Below are 21,710 nucleotides of genomic sequence, written 5' to 3'. Positions count from 1 at the left end.
TCAACCAAAATCTAGAGTATAATCTGAAAATAAAATTCACATCATTCATAAGCATCTGAGTGAGTGAGTGAGGCCCCTTCGGTCATGGCTGACCATCCTTGTTGTTCTAGCTTTCTGCTTCCCTGAAGCAACGTTGCTTGTGACTGAAGAGACCATTGCTGGAGTGACAGTCCTGGTCACAGAGGTCACATCTGTATGTTGTAATTGATCTGCCGCGTGTCTGCTACAGCACTCATCGGCTTCTTTTCCCCTTATTCGAAGTGTTGGTTTAGGATGCTTCTCCATCTCTTGCGGTCAGCTGCAAGCCTTTCCCAGGACTCCGTAACAATATCAAGTGACTTCATGTCCCTCATGCAGGCATCCTTGTAGCACAGCTGGGGACACCCAGTGGGTCTCTTCCCGGAAGCAAGTTCTCCATAGAGGATGTCCTTTGGGATGCGGCCATCCTCCATGCGATGGATGTGGCCCAGTCAACTTTGTCTCTGCTGCCTGAGCAGAGTGTACATGCTGGAATAGGACCGCTACGTTGGACACTCTGTCTTGCCAGGATATCCCTAGGATACGGCAGGTACTCTTCAAGTGGAAGGTGCATAAGCGTCTATTGATGATAAATGCAATGCTGAGTGTTTTCATAAGGATCTCATTACCTGACTGTTCAAAACTTCCCACTGTTTCAGTATAGCCCTATTTTTAATTCCAATGAAAAATTGGTAGGTAGAGCCATGAAGCCACAGTTAGAATACAAGGACTGCCGCACACCATCATTTCCAGCATAGATAGCACTTGGAGTGGTGAGCTAATATCCAGTCCTCAGGTTGCAACCTATTGTACAGTTGCAGTAGTTACACAAGGAAAACTAACTTGATCCCAGCAGAAATGGGGACCAGGTTTTGAGCTTGGAATTCTTATTGAAGGTCAGGGAGTAGATAACATTTGGTGGAGTTTCAAAACAGTATCCATATTCCCTTTCTGTGAGGAAGGCAAGCCTGCAGAGTCCTCATTCTAGAACTGCTGACTGCTATCAATGCTTCCATGATTTTTCTGGGTACCCCAAACTTCTAAAGGCATGCTCATTGGGTCCTACCCTCGAAGTCCATGAACTTTGGTATGGCCAATACTGAGGTTCTGCAGGAGACTAACTCTGGAGATGAAGACTTTACAATTTGTATTTAGAATCTTCATCCTTGTCTTAAAATATTTGATCAACACAGAATTGGTTGCTTATTGGGAGTGTAGGATGTACAGCCTTCCAAAATTTGGTTTTGAATGCTAACATTATTGAAGTCACAATAATTTCAGAGTTATACTCAGAATTTCATTATAATGAAACAGTCCATCCCAATATTTTAAGCATTTTGATTGTTATTTGTTGATAAAAACCAGAATGTTCTGCGTGCTTAATCTTTTAATTCATAGATGCTTTTCCAATCTATTTTTGCTGAATTATGACCAAAACACCATTAAAAAAAAGAAGGAACTTAAGAAACTCAAATGATCGAGAAACTCTTTGCAATCGCATGTAAAAATGCTTTTCACTCTATTTCACTACATATGACAATAAATCTAAATCAAATCTAATCTAATCTAGGGAGAAAGAAAGTTTAAATTCTCTTTGGATCTAGTTTCTCAAAGAAGACTCATACTGGAATCAAAATGTTAACTACACCGCGCTCTCCACCAATGCTGCCTGACATGTTGAGTTTCTCCGGCAATGCTTTTACTTGAGTGCCCAAGTTACCAATGTCCTGTTGATGATTCACTTAATAAATTATGCAGGCTCAAAAATTATTTAAGTTTACAATTAAGATTCCTTGGAGATGTATCTGAACCTAGTCTGGTTGTTAACCAACACATCAACAAATTATTTTCAATTAGTTGATGATAAACACATGCAAACTTTGTTTCCTTTCCCACAGCTGTCATGTGTATCTGTGTGTTCCATGCAAGGTGGTACATTTATAATACATTATTTCTTAGTCTGCACACATCCATCTGAATGCTGCCAAAATATCACTATATCAATCACCTGGTCACATAGCTTTTACAGTACTATTAAGCACTGGCCTTCTGATTGTTTACAAATAGTACAATTAACAAGGAGTCTAGAACAAGCCACTGCTGAGATTTGTACATTACTGTTTTCTGCCAGTCAGACACTCTTGTCTCCTGCCTCCTATTGCCAAAGCACGTCGCAAAACCAGGCCATTAATTCCAGGGACCTTAATCTTCCTTCAGAGTCTTGTAGGCAGAATTTAATCAAACAACTTTAAAACAGCAACCAGACTACGTCTATCTATACAATTGTAAGGACAGTGCTGATTTATTAAAGAACTCTTAAAACTATCAAATTATGCTGCATAATCCACTGCTTCTAAAATCATTCTGATTTCTCCTTATGGTGACAATGCTCTGTAGAACAACAGTGGAGTCCTGAAATACTCTTGAATGCATTTCCCAGTACCTATGTCAGATTATAATTCAGCATTTCACAGATCATGTGGTTTTCCATAGAGTAATTTTCTATCCTACAGTACTCAATAGTATGACATATGGTATGCAGCTCTTAAAAATATTCCTCAGAAATTTAGCTATTTCCCCATTTCTTTCATTAAACAGAGCAAACAACAGAATCACATCAGCAAATTGCTGAAACATGCAGTCGATGAAACACTAAAGCTGTTGGTATGGCTTGAAATAATTGTTACATTGCCTAAAAGAAATTCAGTTTATAATTAAGGAGCAATAATGAGCTCAAGTGCTTGCAGTTCTCTTACTTGTAATGTAGTTTTGTGTTCATTTTGTCCTGATATTGATCATGGTTTGCTGAAACCCATACGAAGTCTTATTTATAATAAATATCAAGGTGGTACAGAGTTGAGGAGCTGAATGGCCTATTCCTGCTCCAAGTTCATATGCCTAATTCATATTTAGGAATTGTTCCTTTTTACTGATTTACCTTTCTGTACTGATGCTCTAAGAGCTCCCATGTTATGATGGAAAGCATGCTTTATGTCAATCAATGTGTAAGGGATCCTATAGTATGATAATTGCTTTGCTGCAGCAATCCCTCCGAAACCACCACCAACAATGACAACACGGTCAGTTTCATCGAGAGATAATCTTGCTCCCATGGTGCCTGTTGAAAGAAGGAGGAAACGTTTTAAATTGGAAGTATCGAGAAAAGGGCTTACATTCAAAAATCACTTCTTATATTCCCAAAGCATTTTGCAGTGAATTAAATGCATTTAAAGTCTAATCACTGTTGTAAAGTGGGGAATGCAGCCAATTTGGGTACAACAAGATTCAACAAATATCAATGTGTCAACAGTCAGATTATCTTCTAATTAGCGATACTGGAGGGTAAATATTGGCCAGGACACTGTGATATGCATTTGTTCTAATTTGAAATTGCACCATGAGATCTCTAACAATGACCTGAGAGGCAGATTAAGCATTGATTTGCCATCTCATCCAAAGGATAATACCTCCAATGCTTTTATACTCCCTCAGTACTACATTGGACTGTCTGCCTCCATGTGAGTGAGAGTATGAGAAATAAAACCATTCAGATGTGATAGAACTGTTCACTAAGCAACAGCTGGTACAAAGCAAAAATGTTGTGGCTTTTATGGGCATCTACAATGTTTATCAAATAATGACAAAAATACAGGTTGGAAAAATACTTATTTTATAGCCTGTTTGGGAAGGCCAAATTTTTTTTTAATGGAGGAGCAGTTGTCACTCAACTCAAATTTGAATACTAAATGTCATATTTTCTTTAATACAGCCCAGTATGGTCAGGATGAGACATCAACCCATAACCCAGTCTACAGCATTATATCAGGTTGGGAATCAATGGATCAGTGTTTTCTTTAATAATAATAATCACATTAACAGCATTCATTGCAACTATGGAGTAAATAAAACTGCAGCTTCTGAAGTATGTCATTTACTGTATGTTAGAATCATAGAATCCCCACAGTGCGAAAGAGGCCATTTGGCCCATCGTGTCTGTACTGACCCTCCGAAGAGCATCTGACCCATGTCCAGTCCTACACCCTATTCCTGTAACCCCATATTTACCATGACTAACACTCCAGCCTGTACATCTCTGAACACTGTGGGGCAATTTAGCATAGCCAGTCCACATATGCATGTCTTTGGACTGTGGGAGGAAACTGAAGCAGCCAGTGGAAACATGCAACCTCCATACAGACAGTCACTGGAATCCAATCCAGGTTTCTGGCACTGTGAAACAACTGTGGTACCCAGTAAACTTGGCAACATTATGTTGCCATGAAACTTAACATTGAAATACAAGTAAAAGTGTGATGGAGGAGTACATACTCTCTAAACTCCACTGGGAAAAGTTAGGTCTGGTGAAGTAAGTGACTTTTTACTTTTATGATCTGCTGACTGTCTAATTTCTGCCAAAGAAGCTTTCTGGCCATGGAGGTTTAATTTTGTAAATGTTGAATCTCAAGTCCTTCAGAAGTGTTTGAGATTTTATAATGTTTATTTCACTTTCTATACATAATTTACATTTAATTTCTACCTTGTATTTTACAACTCCTAATTTGGCCTCTGCATGTTTCAATGAGGATTCCTCAATGAGATTGGTTGAAGAGCCTCACTGTTTCCTGCCTTGCCATTGCAGAGGGCACCATACTAGATCAGGAACACAATGACTGCAAATTGCCCTTCAAAATTCCACAGGAATGATGCGATGCAGCTGCCAGCATAATGAACAGTGAGCACTTCCCTTTGTCACTGACTGCAAAATCATTGTGTATTCATGATGTATTCATATTGCGTATTCTGGAACCAAGGCTCACAGTCTGAGAAAAACTGAAAAAGAACTGTGGATGCTGTAGATCAAAAACAAAAACAGAGATTGCTGGAAAAGCTTAGCAGGTCTGGCAGCATCTGTGGAGAGAAATCAAAGTTAACATTTCAGGTCAAGTGACCCTCAGAATCATTCTGAGGAAGGGTCATTCAACCCAAAACATTAACTCTGACTTCTCTCATCAGACTTGCTGAGCTTTTCCAGCAATTCCTGTTTTTGTCTCACAGTCTAAGGCCACTGGGTAAGCCATTTAGGACTGAGATGTGAAAATATTTCCTCATGCAGAGGCTGGTGAACCTGTGGAATTCTCTGTCATAGAAAGTGGTTTGAGGCCAAAACATCGAATGTTTTCAAGAAGGAATTAGATATATTTCTTAGGGCTAAAGCGACCAAAGGGTATGGGAGAAAAGATAGTGAGTTGGCTGATTAGCGGTGATCATGTTGAATGGGGAAGCAGGCTTGAAGAGCCAAGTTAACTACTTATGCTTGTACTTTCTACGTTTCAATGATGGATTCCCAACAGGATCTCCAAGAATAAGACTATCAAAAAGATCCAGACGGTGATGCAGCAGGACTACACCTAAGGAGGCAAAGACTATACTGAAAGCAAGAGCGTATGTATGGCAGGCAGTAAAGAAGGCAAACTGTATGTTGGTGTTCATAGTGACAGGATTTGAATACAGGAGCAGGGATGCCTTGCTCCAATTATGCAGGACATTCATGAGGCTACATTGCATGGAATATTGTGTGCAGTTTTGTTCTCCTTATCTGAGAGAGTACAGCAAAGGATGGCAGGACTGATATATGAGGAGAGATTAAGTTGGCTAGGATTATATTCATTGGAGTTTAAAAGAATGGGGGAGGGTGTGGGGGGGAGTCTTATAGAAACCTGAAAATTCTAATAGGACAAGACAGGTTAGATATAGGAGATATGTTCCTGCTGGTGGGGGAGTCCAGCTGATAAGGGGTAAACCTTTTAGGACTGAGATGAGAAGAAATTTCTTCACCAAGAGAGTAGTGAGCCTATGGGATTCACTGCCATAGAAAGTGGTTGAAGCCAGTACATTATATGTTTTCAAGGAGGAGGTAAATGTAGCTCTTGTGGTGAAAGGGATCAAGGGATATGGGGGTAGAGCAGGATTTGGGTATTGAACTCGAAATCAATCTTGATCATTTTGAATGGTGAAGCTTGAGATGTCCTTTGACCTATTCCTGCACCTATCTTCTACATTTCTTTTGGACCAACAAGGCTACCCTGGTGTTCAAAGCCTCCTGCCATTCTTTCAAGGAAGACCTTGACTGAGACAATCACCATTCAGTATTCAGAAGCATAGGGGAGTTACAGTGAGGGGTCGTCAAGGCATGACACCTGGAGCTCTCTTCTTAGTAACATTTGCATGTGGCAATCAAGTAAGGTGCGAAGTTTGAATGCTTCACAGCGTTCCGAGCATTTATCTCACAAAACCAATTGATAACAGAAGTCTTATTTTTCTTTTCAATTGTCTGACTTCAGTTATTAATATATTTATCAAGTTGCAAAACATTGTTCAAACTTACCAATTTAAGATTTGCCTTTGCTTGTATGGTTGGTGGGAATGTATCTCTGCATATGTCTAAAGTGGAAAACAGAACTAATTAACAGTGATCATTTGCTTTCCAAATATATTATCCAAAGAGAGAGAGAGAGAGACATGGTGGCAGTGTGAAAGTGGTATATAATTAATTCCCAGGACAGATGCAAACTTTAATAAATAAGGAGCAAAACTTGAGCGTTTCAAAACTGCCCACAAGTTCCCAGATAGCAGAATTCTTGTGTGTTCAGCAAGCCATGAGATGAATGTCCAATAATGCATTTAACTGAAAGCTGGATAAGGTGATTGAGGTCAGTAAATGTAGGTGAATGGTCTGGGTGGGTGGCGGGTCGGTGTGGACTTGTTGGGCCGGAGGGCCTGTTTCCACACTGTAACTAATCTAAAACACCAATGTGCTTTGTATTTATTGCCTCAATGTTCAGCATATGCCTTTTCCCTAGGTCTACACTGTTTGTGCTGACTATCATTAGGCTCAGAGGTGCGCTTGGGTACATAGATTCAATGTGCAACATCAGACACTGTCAACTTGCTTTTGAATTGCTGACTAAATAAAAGAGGTCCACAAAGAGTAAACTATCTATGTATATGGTTGCAGCACAGGTATAGAGTTAGGCTTGCAGTATAATTCCAGTCTTTCCAGTGAGGGAATAGACGTCAAGGTTCAGTCTGAGGATGTGACATTTCCTTGATATACACAAAATACAGGGCTGTTATACCTTAAAATAGCAACATGCTACTTCCTGTTTTGCCAAATGAGTCGAATTGTGCCTCAGTCTAAATAATGCACACACACAGAGATAAAATGTGTGTATTTACTTGCCCATTATTCCCCTAAGGAACAAAAGCAGTGTGTGAAGATTACAAGGAGTTGCCGGGGTTGGACGGTTTGAGGTATTGGGAGAGGCTGAATAGACTGGGGCTGTTTTCCCTGGAGCAACCGAGGCTGAGAGGTGACCTTATAGAAGTTTATAAAATCATGAGGGGCATGGATTGCCCCATTAGGAGCCAAGTCTTTTCCCCATGGTAGGGAAGTCAAAAACTAGAGGGCATAGGTTAAAGATGAGAGGGGAAAGACTTAAAAGGGAAACTTTTTCATGCGGAGGATGGTGCATTATAGAACGAGCTGCCAGAGGAAATGGTGGAGGCTGGTACAATTGCAACACTTAAAAGGTATCTGGGTGTGGATATATGCAGAGGAAGTGTTGAGAGGGATATGGGCTAAATGTTGTCAAATGGGACTAGATTAGGTTAAGATATCTGGTCAGCATGAACGAGTTGGACCGAAGGGTTTGTTTCCAGGCTGTACATCTCTATGATTCTATGACTCTATGTCAATAAAACAATGAAACAAACAAATATGACTCTGGATGCAACTATCTTCGATATTTTAGAGAGAACATTACATGAGAAATTGAATCCTGATTTGTAAACAGTAACCTGGCATTAGGTTGGTGTAGTGGGGGATCTACGTTCTTACCCCAGGACCAACAGTAGGGGACATGACATTAGAACCTACCAGCCTTGTCTTATGTTGCTGATACCTAGTCAGTATGGCTTCCACTACCCAAAGGAACACTTAGCAGTGTAGGAAGGAGGTCAACAACAGGGTAAATGGCAACATATTCTCTCTGCACTTGGCATTTACTCTCCCTCTGCTACTACACCACCTCCTACCAAGTTTCATGTTTTATCACCCTCACTATTTCCTTCAAGAGTTGCCTTCACTTGCTCTGACCCAGCCAGACTGCACATATTGTATGTTTCCTACTCACTCACTCAGAAACTTAACCAGCCTTTCCTCACCTACATCAGCACCAGATGTTTTCATCTCACTCAATCGCTGTTTCATTCTCAGTCCAGGAGACAATGTCTGATAGTAAGACATAAAGTGCCAAGGTGGGTAGTGGACCTGAAAATGTGTTGCTGGAAAAGCGCAGCAGGTCAGGCAGCATCCAGGGAACAGGAGAATCGACGTTTCGGGCATAAGCCCTTCTTCAGGAATCTGAGGACCTGGGTAGTGGACCATCTGACATTTGGCTCCTCATCCTGTACAAGGAGAGGATCCTGACTGTGATCACCTTGAGCAGCCAATTGACAGTTTTCAAGGCCCTGGGCTGATATCAGACATTTATTTTGACTTACTGTGTTAAGACCTGAGAGAGGAGGATTCCCCATTGACCTTGAGATGTTGCTGTTTGATTGAAACACATACAGTTCAGTACCTGCTGCCTCACAGCGCCTGGGACCCAGGTTCAGTTCCAACCTCAGGTGACTGCGGATTTTGCACATTCTTCCAGGTGCTTCGGTTTCCTCCCACAGTCCAAAGATTTGCACGTTAGGCGAATTGGCCAAGCTAAATTGTCCATAGTGTGCAAGCTAGATGGATTAGCCATGGGAAATGCAGGGTTACAGGGATAGGGTAAGGGTGTGGGGTGTGGGGTTTGATGATCTTAAGAGGTTCGGTGTGGACCCAATTGGCTCAATGACCTGCCTCCACACTGTAGGGATCCTATAATTCCATGATTAGGCATGATTAACCTCAATGTTCAGGACCTGGTTGTAAAATGCAACCTTTTGATCTCAGTGTTGAAAAGGATCTTATTGGATATTCCACCCAATTTTCCCAATATCTTTACCACAGCCTACATCATTCAGGGACTGGAAAGACTCTTACTTTCTAATGAGGTCCGCAGCCTCAGCTGTGTATTTTCTGGCCTACTACATATTGTTCTTCCAGCATTTTAGAGCCTGTTGTAATACTTTCCTTCAAACCAGAAAGGAATTTGCTGGATCGTATGGCAGAAATTGGACTGTTCATTCCTAATGAAGGGCTCCTGCTCCTTGGATGCTGTCCAACCTGCTGTGCTTCTCCAGCACCACTCTAATCTTGACTCTAATCTCAAGCATCTGCAGTCCTCACTTTCGCCTAGAAATTGGACTGTCTCCATCTGTCCCAATCAGTTTATCAATTCCATATCATCACCACAGCTCCTGATTTCACAGAAGATGAGCAGGTACTGAAATTGTCTGCCTTGATCTGAGAACTAATTAATGAGCAACTGAGCTTACCAAAGGCCCAAAAGACTACAATTTTATCTTGCCCACTCCATTTCTTATTAGTGCAAAGGAAAGCATTGGGAGTGAATTACGGCAAATCTGAGAAGTAGCATTAGGATGAATAAAAAGACCTGCAAGCGTGACGGTGGTCCCATTTGTCTGTGTGTAGGGGCGGCAGTGCCTCAGTGATTACACCTTAAATATTCAGTTTCTTTTGGCTGTGTAGCAGATAAGGAGAGAGTGAGAGGAAAGAGGGCAAGGAGTCAGAGATCCTGAAGTTTGAGGACTCTAGCAGAGAAATTGGATCTTGCTAGCCCTCATGGGTACATTCAACAGGAAGCTCCTCTTACAAGGGTGATAAAAGGAGAAGGAGCACCAAGCAAGTCAGAACAGAGGATGAATTCCTGTCCATCCAATACAGTCTGGTATGTTAAACACTTTTTCTGTGCAGTCCACAGTATTCTATCAATACACAGTTGGCTGCAGCACAGTGACAAGCTGAGCAGTTTAGCATGAAATTTAGTTATAGTTCAGTCAAGCAGGCTTGTTGCAAGCTGTATAAATACTATTAACCCCTCCCTCGCCTTTCATTTTCAAATCTAAATGGACGTCAGAGAAAAATGATTCAAGATAAAAAAAAAAAGATTATTTGCTCAACTTGAGACTTGTGCTTCAGAATTGACTAGGTGGAACACATTCACATAGCAACATCTCATTTGGTAATCAGTGGTTGTTATCTCACTTGCAGTCACACCTTTTTCCACTATGCATTTTGTCATATTACGTTGTACACACGTTTTGCTGGACTAACCACATGTTATGCACAAGGCATAAAATAAAACAACTATAAATGTAACACTGAGTGTAATATGAATGGAATGTCTTAATGACTTCTTTGTTCATTTTCTCTGATGGTTGAGTCTGAGTCTGTTGTACTTTGAATGTAAGCAGATTTTGAAACGACAATCCTCTTAACAGTATGTACTATTTCGCCCTTTTGTTCCTGCTTATTCACAGAGTATACAATGGATAATAATGTAGTACTGATTTCGGGCACAGGGATTGGAATGCACAATCGCCCTATGCCAGTTTGAGGTGATGCAAACAGCACAAACTTCATGCTGCCTGTACCTCTGCATTTTCATGGTGATCAATCCCAAGCTTAATGTGCTTCCGACTGCATTCCTGCATAGAGGGTGCGTGCGAGTCAGTACAGATTACAATCAGGTTTCTACTTCTGAAGTACTGCCAGTACTGCTTAAAAGGAAGGCACATTCAGGCTGCAAGTGCACGAAATGCGTAATGAAATGTTTATTATGTTCTGAAATAGAGTCATACCAGACTTGAACTCTAATATTTTTTGTTCGCTACAGATGCTGCCGTGCCTGCTGAGTTTCTCCAGCAATCTCTGCAATTGTTTCAGATTTACAGAATCTGCATTATTTTACCTTTATACGTGCAGGATAATGCTAGGTCCCTGTCTGATCCACCTTCTCAAATCACATTTCATCTTTACTCTGTTGTGTCATGGTATAAGGCACAGATGGTGCATGTGGCTATGGATGCGTTCTTTTGCATCCCACCCTTCCCTCCCATCGATCCAATCAACCGTTTACTTCACTAATGTCCTTTAGGGAAGGAAGTCTGCTACGCTTACCTGGTCTGGCCTACATGTGACTTGAGACCTCTGCAATATGGTTGACTCTAACTGCCCTCTGGGCAATTACGAATGGGCAATAAATGCTGACCTAACCAGTGATGCCCATATACCATAAATGAATAAATAAACTTCTGTTAGTGTCATAGAGTCAAACAGGATGCAAACAGACCCTTCGGTCCAAGTTTTCCTTATAACCTAAACCCTGCAGTCCTGGCAACATCAAGGTAAATCTCTTCTGAATCCTCTCCAATTTAATAATCCTCCCTATACCAAGGTGACCAGAACTGTACACAGTACTCCAAACATGGCCTCACCAATGTCCTGTACAACGTCAACATGATGTCCCAACTCCTATACTCAGTGGTCTGAGGAATGAAGGCAATTGAAAACCCTCTTCTCCCTTGATGCACATCCCTCGCTCTTCACTGCCTGTGCTCTATCTCCCTGTTGTGTTTCTTTTCAAGAAGGGAGTAGATACAGTGCTTAAGGCTAAAGGGGTCAAAGGGCATGGGGAGGTTGCGAAAGCAGGATAAGAGTAAGAGCTGATCATATTGAATGGTAAATCGGGCTCTCAAAGCTGAATGTCCTACTCCTGTCCCTGTTTTCAATGTTTCTGTGTGTGTTCGTGCACATCCAGCCCCCAGAAGAGAAAGCTGCCTTTCTGGTCACAGCCACTGAACTCTTTTGAAATGTCCAGCATGGGTCCTTAAACTCCAACAATTTTACAAACCTCCTCCAACAAAACAGAACATGAGATTTCCATTGACTCAGCGGCAACAAAACAAAATATCAGCAGCTCCTCACTTGAGAGGCTCGTTTTCAGTTGAGAGCACTTAAGAGCTGGCGCTATCAGGCAGAGAATGCTCTGAAATGGTAGGTCTACACAAGATTGATGTCACGCTCCAATCCTGCCTATCCTGCATGCCTATTTACAGATGTATATATGCAGAGCAGGGTGATGGCTTAGTGGTATTCTAGCTAGCTTATTAACCCAAAGACCCAAGTTTGAATCCTGCCAGAGCAGATGGTGGAATTTGAATTCAATTTTTAAAGAAAGTCTGGAATTAAGAGTCTAATGATGTCTATAAAACCATTAGGTAAAAACAATGACTGCAGATGCTGGAAACCAGATATCTGGATTAGTGGTGCTGGAAGGGCACAGCAGTTCAGGCAGCATCCGAGGAGCAGTAAAATCGACGTTTTGGGCAAAAGTCCTTCATCAGGAATAAAGGCAGAGAGCCTGAAGGGTGGAGAGATAAGTGAGAGGAGGGTGGGGGTGGGGAGAAAGTAGCATAGAGTACAATAGGTGAGTGGGGGAGGGTGGGTTGTAGGGGGGTGTGGACCTGACCAGGTAGTCACGGAGGGAACGGTTTTAGCAGAAGGCGGAAAGGGGTGGGGAGGGAAATAAATTGCTGGTGGTGGGGTCTTTTTGGAGGTGGCGGAAATGTCGGCGGATGATTTGGTTTATGCGAAGGTTCGTAGGGTGGAAGGTGAGCACCAGGGGCGTTCAGTCCTTGTTACGGTTGGAGGGGTGGGTCTGAGGGCGGAGATGTGGGATGTGGACGAGATATGTTGGAGGCATCTTTAACCCCGTGGGAAGGGAAATTGCGGTCTCTAAAGAAGGAGGCCATCTGGTGTTTTCTGTGGTGGAACTGGTCCTCCTGGGAGCAGATACGGCAGAGGCGGAGGAATTGGGAATATGGGATGGCATTTTTGCAAGAGGTAGGGTGGGAAGAGGTGTAATCCAGGTAGCTGTGGGAGTTGGTGGGTTTGTAAAAAATGTCAGTGTCAAGTCGGTCATCATTAATGGAGATGGAGAGGTCCAGGAAGGGGAGGGAGGTGTCAGAGATGGTCCAGGTAAATTTAAGGTCAGGGTGGAATGTGTTGGTGAAGTTGATGAATTGCTCAACCTCCTCACGGGAGCACGAGGTGGCGCCAATGCAGTCATCTATGTAGCGGAGGAAGAGGTGGGGAGTGTTGGCGGTGTAATTACGAAAGATCGACTGTTCTACGTAGCCAACAAAGAGAGAGGCATAGCTGGGGCCCATATGTGTGCCCATGGCTACCCATTTAGTCTGGAGGAAGTGGGAGGATTAGAAGGAGGAATTGTTAAGGGTGAGGACCAGTTCGGCCAAACGAATGAGAGTGTCGGTGGAAGGGTACTGTTGGGGACTTTGGGAGAGGAAAGAACAGAGGGCTTGGAGGCCCTGGTCATGGCAGATGGAGGTGTAGAGGGATTGGATATCCATGGTGAAGATGAGGCGTTGTGGGCCGGGGAAACGGAAGTCTTGGAGGAGGTGGAGGGCGTGGGTGGTGTCTTGAACGTATGTGGGGAGTTCCTGGACTAGGGGGGGATAGGACAGTGTTGAGGTAGGTAGAGATGCGTTCAGTGGGGCAGGAGCATGCTGAGACAATGTCAGCCAGGGTGGTCAGGCTTGTGGATCTTGGGAAGGAGGTAGAACCGTGCAGTGCGGGGTTCCCCGACTATGAGGTTGGAAGCTGTGGGCAGGAGATCCCCTGAGGTGATGAGGTTCTGTATGGTCTGGGAGATGGGGTCATGGTCGAGGGGGCGGAAGGAAGAGGTGTCCTCGAATTGGCATTTGGCTTCAGCGGTGTAGAGGTCAGTGCACCAGACTACCACTGCGCCCCCTTTATCTGCTGGCTTGATGGTGAGGTTGGGATTGGAGCAGAGGGATTGGAGGGCTACGCATTGTGAGGGTGAGAGGTTGGAGTGGGGGAGGGGGATAGACAGGTTGAGGCGGTTAATGTCCCGGCGGCAGTTGGAAATGAAGAGGTCGAGGGCAGGTAATAGGCCAGCGCGGGGTGTCCAGGTTGATGCAGTGTGTTGGAGGTGGGCAACGGGGTCCTTGGATGGTGGGCGGGAGTCCTGATTGTGAAAGTAAGCTCGGAGGCGGAGGCGGCGGAAGAAGTGTTCGACTTCATGGCGTGTATTAAATTCATTGATGCGTGGACGGAGGGGGATGAAGGTGAGTCCTTTGCTGAGGACTGATCGATCATCCTCAGTGAGGGGAAGGTCTGGAGGGATGGTGAAAACTCGGCAGGGCTGGGAGCTGGGATCTGGTGTGGGTGTGGAGCTGGGAGTGGGGGCGGAGCCAGTAACTGGAGTGGGTGTGATGGTCGGGGGAAAGAAGGTGGAGTCATGAGCAGGGGTGGTGTTCCCCTCAGGGTTCTGGGGGCCGGGAATGGTGACAGTGGGATCTGTGGGGGGCGTGTCAGCACAATGCAGGTGAGTGGCGTTGGTGGGGGCGGAAGTGGTAGCAGACATGGCAGTAGGGGTGGCGGAAGTCACTGAGCGTGTGACATCTATAAAACAATTGTTGATTGTCAGAAAAACCTATCTGGTTCACTAATATCCTTTGGTGAAGGAAACTGCCTTCTCACCTGATCTGGCCTACAAGTAAACAATGTAGTTTACTTTTAAACTGCCCTTCAGGTAAATAGGGAAGGGCATTAAATGCCGACCTAGCTACCAATGCCCTCATCCTGTGGATGACTTTTTAAAACTCCAACCATTAAAACTCTGTGGGGCCTATCTGAATGAGTTTCTAATGAATCTGAATCTGGTTTCATCATCAGCTGAGCCCCATCATACCCGCTTATTTAAATACTAATGTTCTCAAACTCAATCCAATGTTTAACTTGATAGTAATTTGGTTTTGAATCTTGGAATTCCAGGCAAGTGGATTAGAATATTAACAATTATCGCAGGGTTTACTCACTTATATACAGCTTCCTAACTCATCATATTCTGCTCGATATTTGCCACACAAGTGTTCGCTTGCCATCTGGCACTGAAGATATCCTTTTCCTTTTCAGGTTTCACGCTTTTGACACAACATTTTCACTCAGTTATATGCTGTCCCATTGCATCTTTACACTTTCAAGCCATGTGAATGGACTTCCTTAAACTGCTAGGCAATGCCCAATACAGTGGACCCTTGCTATCAAGAACCTTAATACCCTTTGAAAATTCCATTGCCCCAACAACACCAGTGCAGGCCATTGTGATGTAATTTCAGAACATTTACCAAATAAAAGTCAGCTCAGAACAAGTGCCAGAGAGAGCAGTCATTCAAAGAGCAGTTCTCACAATGAGGACAGAAGAAAGCAGGGCCACTTCAACAACAAATGGACATCAAGCCACGCATTTCAAATGATTGGTAGAAGGGGTAAAGAGGACACGTGGAGAAATGTTTCCATGAGAAGGCGATGGGTGTCTGGAATTCACTGCCTGGTTTGGTGGTTGAGGCAGAAACTTTCAACTCATTTAAAAAGAAAACTGGGTCTGTACATGAAACGCTAACTTGTAAGACTACTGACTAGGTAGTGGAAAATGGGATTAGAATGGACTGCCAGTTTATTCAGCCAAGACAGACACATTCAGCTGATGGCCTCATTCTACTCTAACATTACCACAGTTCTATGGTTTTATGAATTTCTTGCTGAATTTTGTGATAGATCTACACTGTATGACCACAGTCATGATCGGTTTAGATTTGCCAAACCACTGATTACAATACATTACAAATGAAGCAATGAAAGGTGCAGGAGGGATGGGAATATCATAACTAGATTTTTTCTTAAAACTAATTATCAAAACAAACAAAGTTATAAGATTTACCAGTGGACAAACCTTTTGACTTCAGACAGCAAAGACGGATAAATAAAGATGGAAGTTAGAGTCATTAATAGGAAGGTACGTAAATTGTTTGGAAAAACAATTGAATTTTGAAGTTATTTTGTTGATACTTTAGAGTAGCAAGTTGTGAGAGAAAGTACTGAAACGGTACATCTTTTTTACTTCCAAATGGAACTGTCTAATACTTTTCAGGATAGAATAATCTGCACCTTCAAATTTTGTCATTGTGAGATTAAAACAGATCAGGAGTGGGTGTAACAGACCCCCAGCATCTCAGCACTTTTTTTTAACTACACAGTTAGTCTTCCCACAGATAATCTCCCCTGAGGTTTACACTCACAGAAACCTAATCATAATAATTTATTCCCATTGTACATGTGCTAATGGCCTCATTCAACGTTACCACAGTTCTACGGTTTTATGAATTTCTTGCTGAATTTTGGCTAACTCTTTGGCAGAGTTATCAAATCAGTCCTAGATCGCTGCTCTTTTTTCATAGCCCTAGACTCTTTTATCACCAGTCTATTTATCCAATTTTCTTTTTAAAGATACAATTGCATCTGCTTCCAATAGTCTTCAGGCAACAAGTTTCAGCTCACTACAAGTCACTGTGTAAATAAGTGTTTGCTTGTGTCATTACTGTTTTATTTGCTAACCACTTTAACCTCTGGCTACCAACCCTTCAGCCACTGGAAACAGTTTCTCCTTGTCTTGCTCCTTCAAAAATCTGCATATGTACACTCTCAGGTCACACTGCTCCTGCATCCCTTTTGAAAATTGTATCATTTACCTCTTTGTGTTCACCTAGTAATAGGTATAATTTCACAGTTCTTTGCCATCAAGTTCATCTGGTTTGTGTCTACCTACTTTGTTGGTTTGTCTGTGTCCCTCCCAAAATCAGTTACTGTCCAACTGAATTTCTACAACATATCCAAATTGAGGTTATAAAGGTAGAACAGAAACCTACTGTTTCCCAATCAATCACATTCCAATGGCAGTCTTCTAAAGAAATACTTTAATGACAAGTAACAGCTGTCACATACAAATACACAGCAACTCTTACAATAAGATGATCATGTGATTAATAGATGAAAGAAGCTAGAAGTATTTTCTGAAATGAGAGGTATAAAAAAATTTGTTAGAAAACACACAGGTTAATTAAAGAACAATAATTCACATTTATATTGTGTCTAACTCAGGTCAAATGTCCCAAAATACTTTAAGGGAGTAAATCGTAAATTTGACACCAAGGCCAATTATGGGATATTAGGATTTGATTAACAACATGGCCAGTGTTATAAATTTTTATGAGCATCTTAAAGACTGAAAGAGATGGAGAGGTGAAGGTTTTGGGAGAGAATTTCAGAGACTGAAGTAGCTGAAGGCACAGTAACCATTGGTGGAGAAATGTAAACAGCATTTACAATAGGCTAGAATTGGAGGAGTACAGAGATCTTGGAGGGTCCAGAGGCTTGGTGGAGAAAGGGAGAAAGTAGGGTGATGGAGAGATTTGAAAACGGGTTAAGAATTTTACATAAGAAACACAGTCATTGTTGGGTTTTGGTGTAATCACTGATGCTAATTCAGAATACACATAAAAATCAAACTCCATCTTACCCAACTGTGAAGTGTTAAAATCCCTATGTAAAGATGTAGCTGTATGTAGTTCAACCACTTCCACTTTCTTGTATGTTTCAAAGTTTAATGATCAGTGTTGACATCATTACTTTCAATCATTCTGATTTGCTAAGTTGCTGTGCATCCATTGTTTATTTAATTGTTGTTTAGCCTACCAGAGAGCTGGTTACATGCAGGTGGGGAAAATATGAAATCACTAATAGCTGGGCAGTGCAGAAGCATGAAAGAAGGCCAGGCTACTAAACATGAAACATAAAATGGTTTAGAGGTTGGATAATGGCTCTCTCAAACTACGATGAAAATTACATTAACCCCAATAGCTTTGGATGGTTAGTGTTTGTGAATTGTGTCAATGGAACCAATGATGTCTAGTTAACGTAGACTTCAGGCTGTAGAATTGTCATTGAGAAACTTTAAACATCCAATAAACAGGAGAAGGAGTGTAAAGCTTCGTATAATTTTTGGTAACACTTTTTGAATACCCCTCTTCATACACATTTGTTTGTGGTGAGTGGTGAGCTTGTGGAATTCTCTGCCAAAGAGAGCGGCTGAGACCAAAACATTGAATATTTTCAAGAAGGACAAAGTTACAAATCACACAACATCAGGTTATAGTCCATCAGGTTTATGTGGAAGCACTAGCTTTCAGAGCACTGCTCCTTCATCAGGAGGTTAGCCAAATTATTTCAAGGAGTTAGATATATTTCTTGGGGTTAAAGGGATCAGAGAGTAAGGGGAGAAAGCAGGAACAGAGTACTGAGTTGGATAATTGGCCACAATCATTTGATGATGGAGTAGCCTTGCCTGGCCGAATAGCTACTTTGCTCCTGTTTTCTGTTTGTATATTTTACAAGAACAAGCTAAATGAGGAAGTCCAGTTTAACCACTTGCTTGCATTCACATAGCCTCCCTACCACCATAGTATTCTGCTGTTCCTTAAAGGATTCAAGAACTTATCTCCAAAATCAAACTGGAAGATAACTCACGTATGCTTCCAGATGTCAATTGGACGTTTGTCTTGGACACCAATCTTGGGTTAGTTGTACTTTTCTCACTTCCCATTTAGAAAGATTGTGGTTTCAAGTCCAAACTCAGAAATTTTACCTCAGCTGATAGTTCTGAGGATCACAGAGAGGGTGACAGCTTTTAGCTGTGGGTCTCCTATGGTGGTGAGTTATATTTCCTGGCACCTTGCCTGAAGAAGAAAAAAATTCTCCCTACTGACCAGATTATAAATATCCACAGCCAACAGCACAAAGACACATTTTATGGCCTTTTATCTCACTTCTGTTTGTGGGATCTTGCTGTACTCAAATTAGTAACCATGTTTCACTGCACTATCAATGTGGTTGCATTTCAAAGGTATTACATTGCCTGTGAGCCACATGGGGCATCCTGAGTTCATGAAAAGTACTATCTAAATTAAAATTATATTTTCCCCTTCCTCTATTGCCAGGTTGACCTCAGGTCATGATTTGGTTCAAAGTAGTGCCACAACGTGCATTTTCTATATCATTTATTCTCGCTTACAGGTCAATGCTCAAATTGCTATCTTTCAAGGCGAAATGGGCTTGTTTCTTTGTTATAATGCAAGCTTTTAACAGTAGGGATTTAACCTCACAGTTTAACTCACTATATCTCCTGGCACGTTGTTCTTCTGGAATAGCCTTTGCATTATGATGAGACTCTCTTCCACACAATTAACCAAATGCTGCAATGGGTTGCCAAATGTCCTGGGAGCCAGTGAGAAGGTGATGAGGCCCAGTAGTTAAAATCACTGTGGCATCATGTCACCACTGGGCAGGCCCAGAAACAAGCTGATTCCCAGGGTATTGGATAATTTTATGAATGAAAGTCAAGCTCCAAGTCTTTGGAATAGCGCTGGAACCCTTCAGTTGCTGCTTCTGAGGTGAAGCACATTACTACCAAGGCAAAGCTGACAAGAAAGCATGAAAAAAATGACATGAAAAATGTAATTGAAAGAAAAATCCAACCTCTGGAGATTCCAAAGGATTTTAGAGAAGTTGAATTGGGTTTAGACTTCTCCAACTTCCAACATATTGTCCTGTGTGAACTGGTCCAGTACATGATTATGGTCAGACAAGACTTTGTGAAAAATATGTATATCTGGATGCGAACACCTTGTTGGATGATTAACAAAAGGCATTGTGGTTTGAATGTTCAAATCTTCCAACAAATTCACAGGACATTTTGGAGGGACATTTTTTTAACTGATTTAAATGAAAAGCCAATTGATAGAAGTGTGATACATGGTCCTCAATGTTAACTCTTCTCTCCTGACAGGGTGGGAGGGGTTTGCTCAAGTTGGCTATTAAATTGAAAAGCTGGGGAATGTGACCCCAATCTGTCACATCGGTCATTTTGACAGTGGCATGCATATGAGTTGGAACACACCATTAACATCTTTAAAATCAGGCATCAAAATAAAATTGGGACCTTAATTTAAATTTGATAGCTCCTGTATAGGTTTCTGGGACTTGAGAATCTTGACAGTGAAAGGATAGTGGGAGCAGTGAGCTGCACATAAGTTTTGATTCAGCCTCCACATGGCCAGGAAAATTATCCACTTTTCTGAAAGAGGATTTCTATTATCCCACTGCTTCTGTCTCTCTCCTGCTGCAATGACCTACCTTCCTCCACAAACCCCAGGGGCAAACGCAGTATTCCCTCTTTCTCATTCATTCCTCTTACTCTTCTCGAGCATTGATTTCCACCCCTACCCTCACTCTGAATTACCTCTTCTCTTCCAAGCCTGAACCTCCAGTCTTCTGCCTTTCACTTGTTTTCTTCCAATAGTACCTTTCAAACCTGCAAGCCCCATCATTTACAAGGACAAGGGCAACAGATACATGTCAATACAGTGTCCTGCAAGCTCCATCCAAGTCATACACAATGTTAACTTGAAACTATGTCATTGTTCCTTCACTGTTTCTGGATCAAAATCTTGGTTCCCATCTCTCACCCCTCCCCAACAACATTTGAATGTATGTTCACTCCATAGACAGCAACATCTCAAGATGGCTGACCACCACCACATTCTCAAGGGCAGTTATGAGGTTGGGCAGCATGGCTTTGCCATTGATGAATAAAAAAGTTCTTTCTTCTTAATGCCTCAAAGTACAGCCATCACCCCTCCCTTACAATTGCCTCTCTCTTCCACAAGCCTTTGCCCCTTCCTGTGGCCTCCTAATGCCTATTTATTAATCTTTTAATAATATTAATCTGGCCTATTGACAGATGGGAAGTTGAAAAATAAAATAATAATGCAGTTGTGCTGTTATGTTTGACAGGAAATTGCAATTGCAATGCAAACTGTTGGACTTCAGAAAGTCATTTGTGTCATATTTACAAGACATGACCATAATGAATGGCTGATTCTGATCTTTTATGAAAGAACAATCGCTGACTTTTCAAGCTAATCTAAGTATTATCTTCAATATAACACATCTACCATCTGTTCCCATTTATCATCATTTCTCGAGTCATCAGAACAATTGGTTCTTTTTCAATGGAGCTGGAAGTTTCTATGGAAACCATAGTTACTAAGGGAAAATGACCATCGTCGGCTTTAATTCACTGTGATTGAAAAGCAAAATGAAACTAGTGGCACTGCAGGTAATGAAGGTCTGCTGACCTCGAATTAGCGGATGAGATTTGTGCTCCTAGGTTCTAAACCCCAGGAAAGGCTTCCACTCGATGGCTAAAAGCTTGATGGTATTTCCTTAATTCCGCAAAGTCTTTCCCTAAAGGAGCATTGATTCTCTGGTAAGGATGGCCCCTGTCACCAAATTAAATTCCAGCTGTTAATTCTGATTCTTTTCCATGGATGCTGTCAGACCAGTTAAGTGTCACTTTCTGTTTTTATTACAGTCTATTCTGATATAACGCGATAGTTCCATTCTCATGCGATCCCACGTGATAAGAAAATTGCACAGTAAGCAACACCATTTAAACAAGTGGGGCCGGAATCATGTTGTAGCCAATATAAGTAAGGAAAGTTTGCATTCCACAAATAATGGACTGATTCTTCAATCACGTTACTGTCTATTCGAGTTAAAGAAACAAGCATTATAGCAGAACTGACCGTACCTCATTAGTTGAAGCATTCTTCTAGACACACTGCATAAACAATTACAGTGTCCCAGAGACCCATACAAACAATGGCAATGTCTCCATGACCATACCTTAAGCATTTTTAGAACATTAACCTGTTTGATTTCTTACAATGTAACCCAC

The 21,710-nt window shown here is 41.9% G+C and overlaps 1 protein-coding gene across 3 annotated transcripts in view; it reads right to left on the bottom strand.

Moving 5' to 3' along the window:
* LOC122541868 (ferroptosis suppressor protein 1-like) overlaps positions 1–21,710 on the bottom strand; it is a 48,823-nt gene that overhangs the window by 23,027 nt on the left and 4,086 nt on the right. For 2 of the 3 annotated variants that reach the window (XM_087982405.1, XM_087982403.1), the window contains exon 2: positions 2,957–3,136. In XM_087982405.1, the coding sequence (XP_087838531.1) occupies positions 2,957–3,131 (175 nt within the window). In that variant the 5' untranslated portion in view covers positions 3,132–3,136. Of the gene's footprint in view, positions 1–2,956; positions 3,137–6,403; positions 6,462–21,710 lie in introns of those variants that run through there. The other variant, XM_087982404.1, reaches the window with a different exon arrangement.

Source organism: Chiloscyllium plagiosum, unplaced genomic scaffold (genome assembly GCF_037043375.1).
Source record: "Chiloscyllium plagiosum isolate Xiang-an unplaced genomic scaffold, Cpla_swu_hap1 HiC_scaffold_43, whole genome shotgun sequence".
In the NCBI taxonomy this organism is placed as follows: domain Eukaryota; kingdom Metazoa; phylum Chordata; class Chondrichthyes; order Orectolobiformes; family Hemiscylliidae; genus Chiloscyllium; species Chiloscyllium plagiosum.
This window is presented reverse-complemented; position numbering and strand designations above follow the sequence as displayed.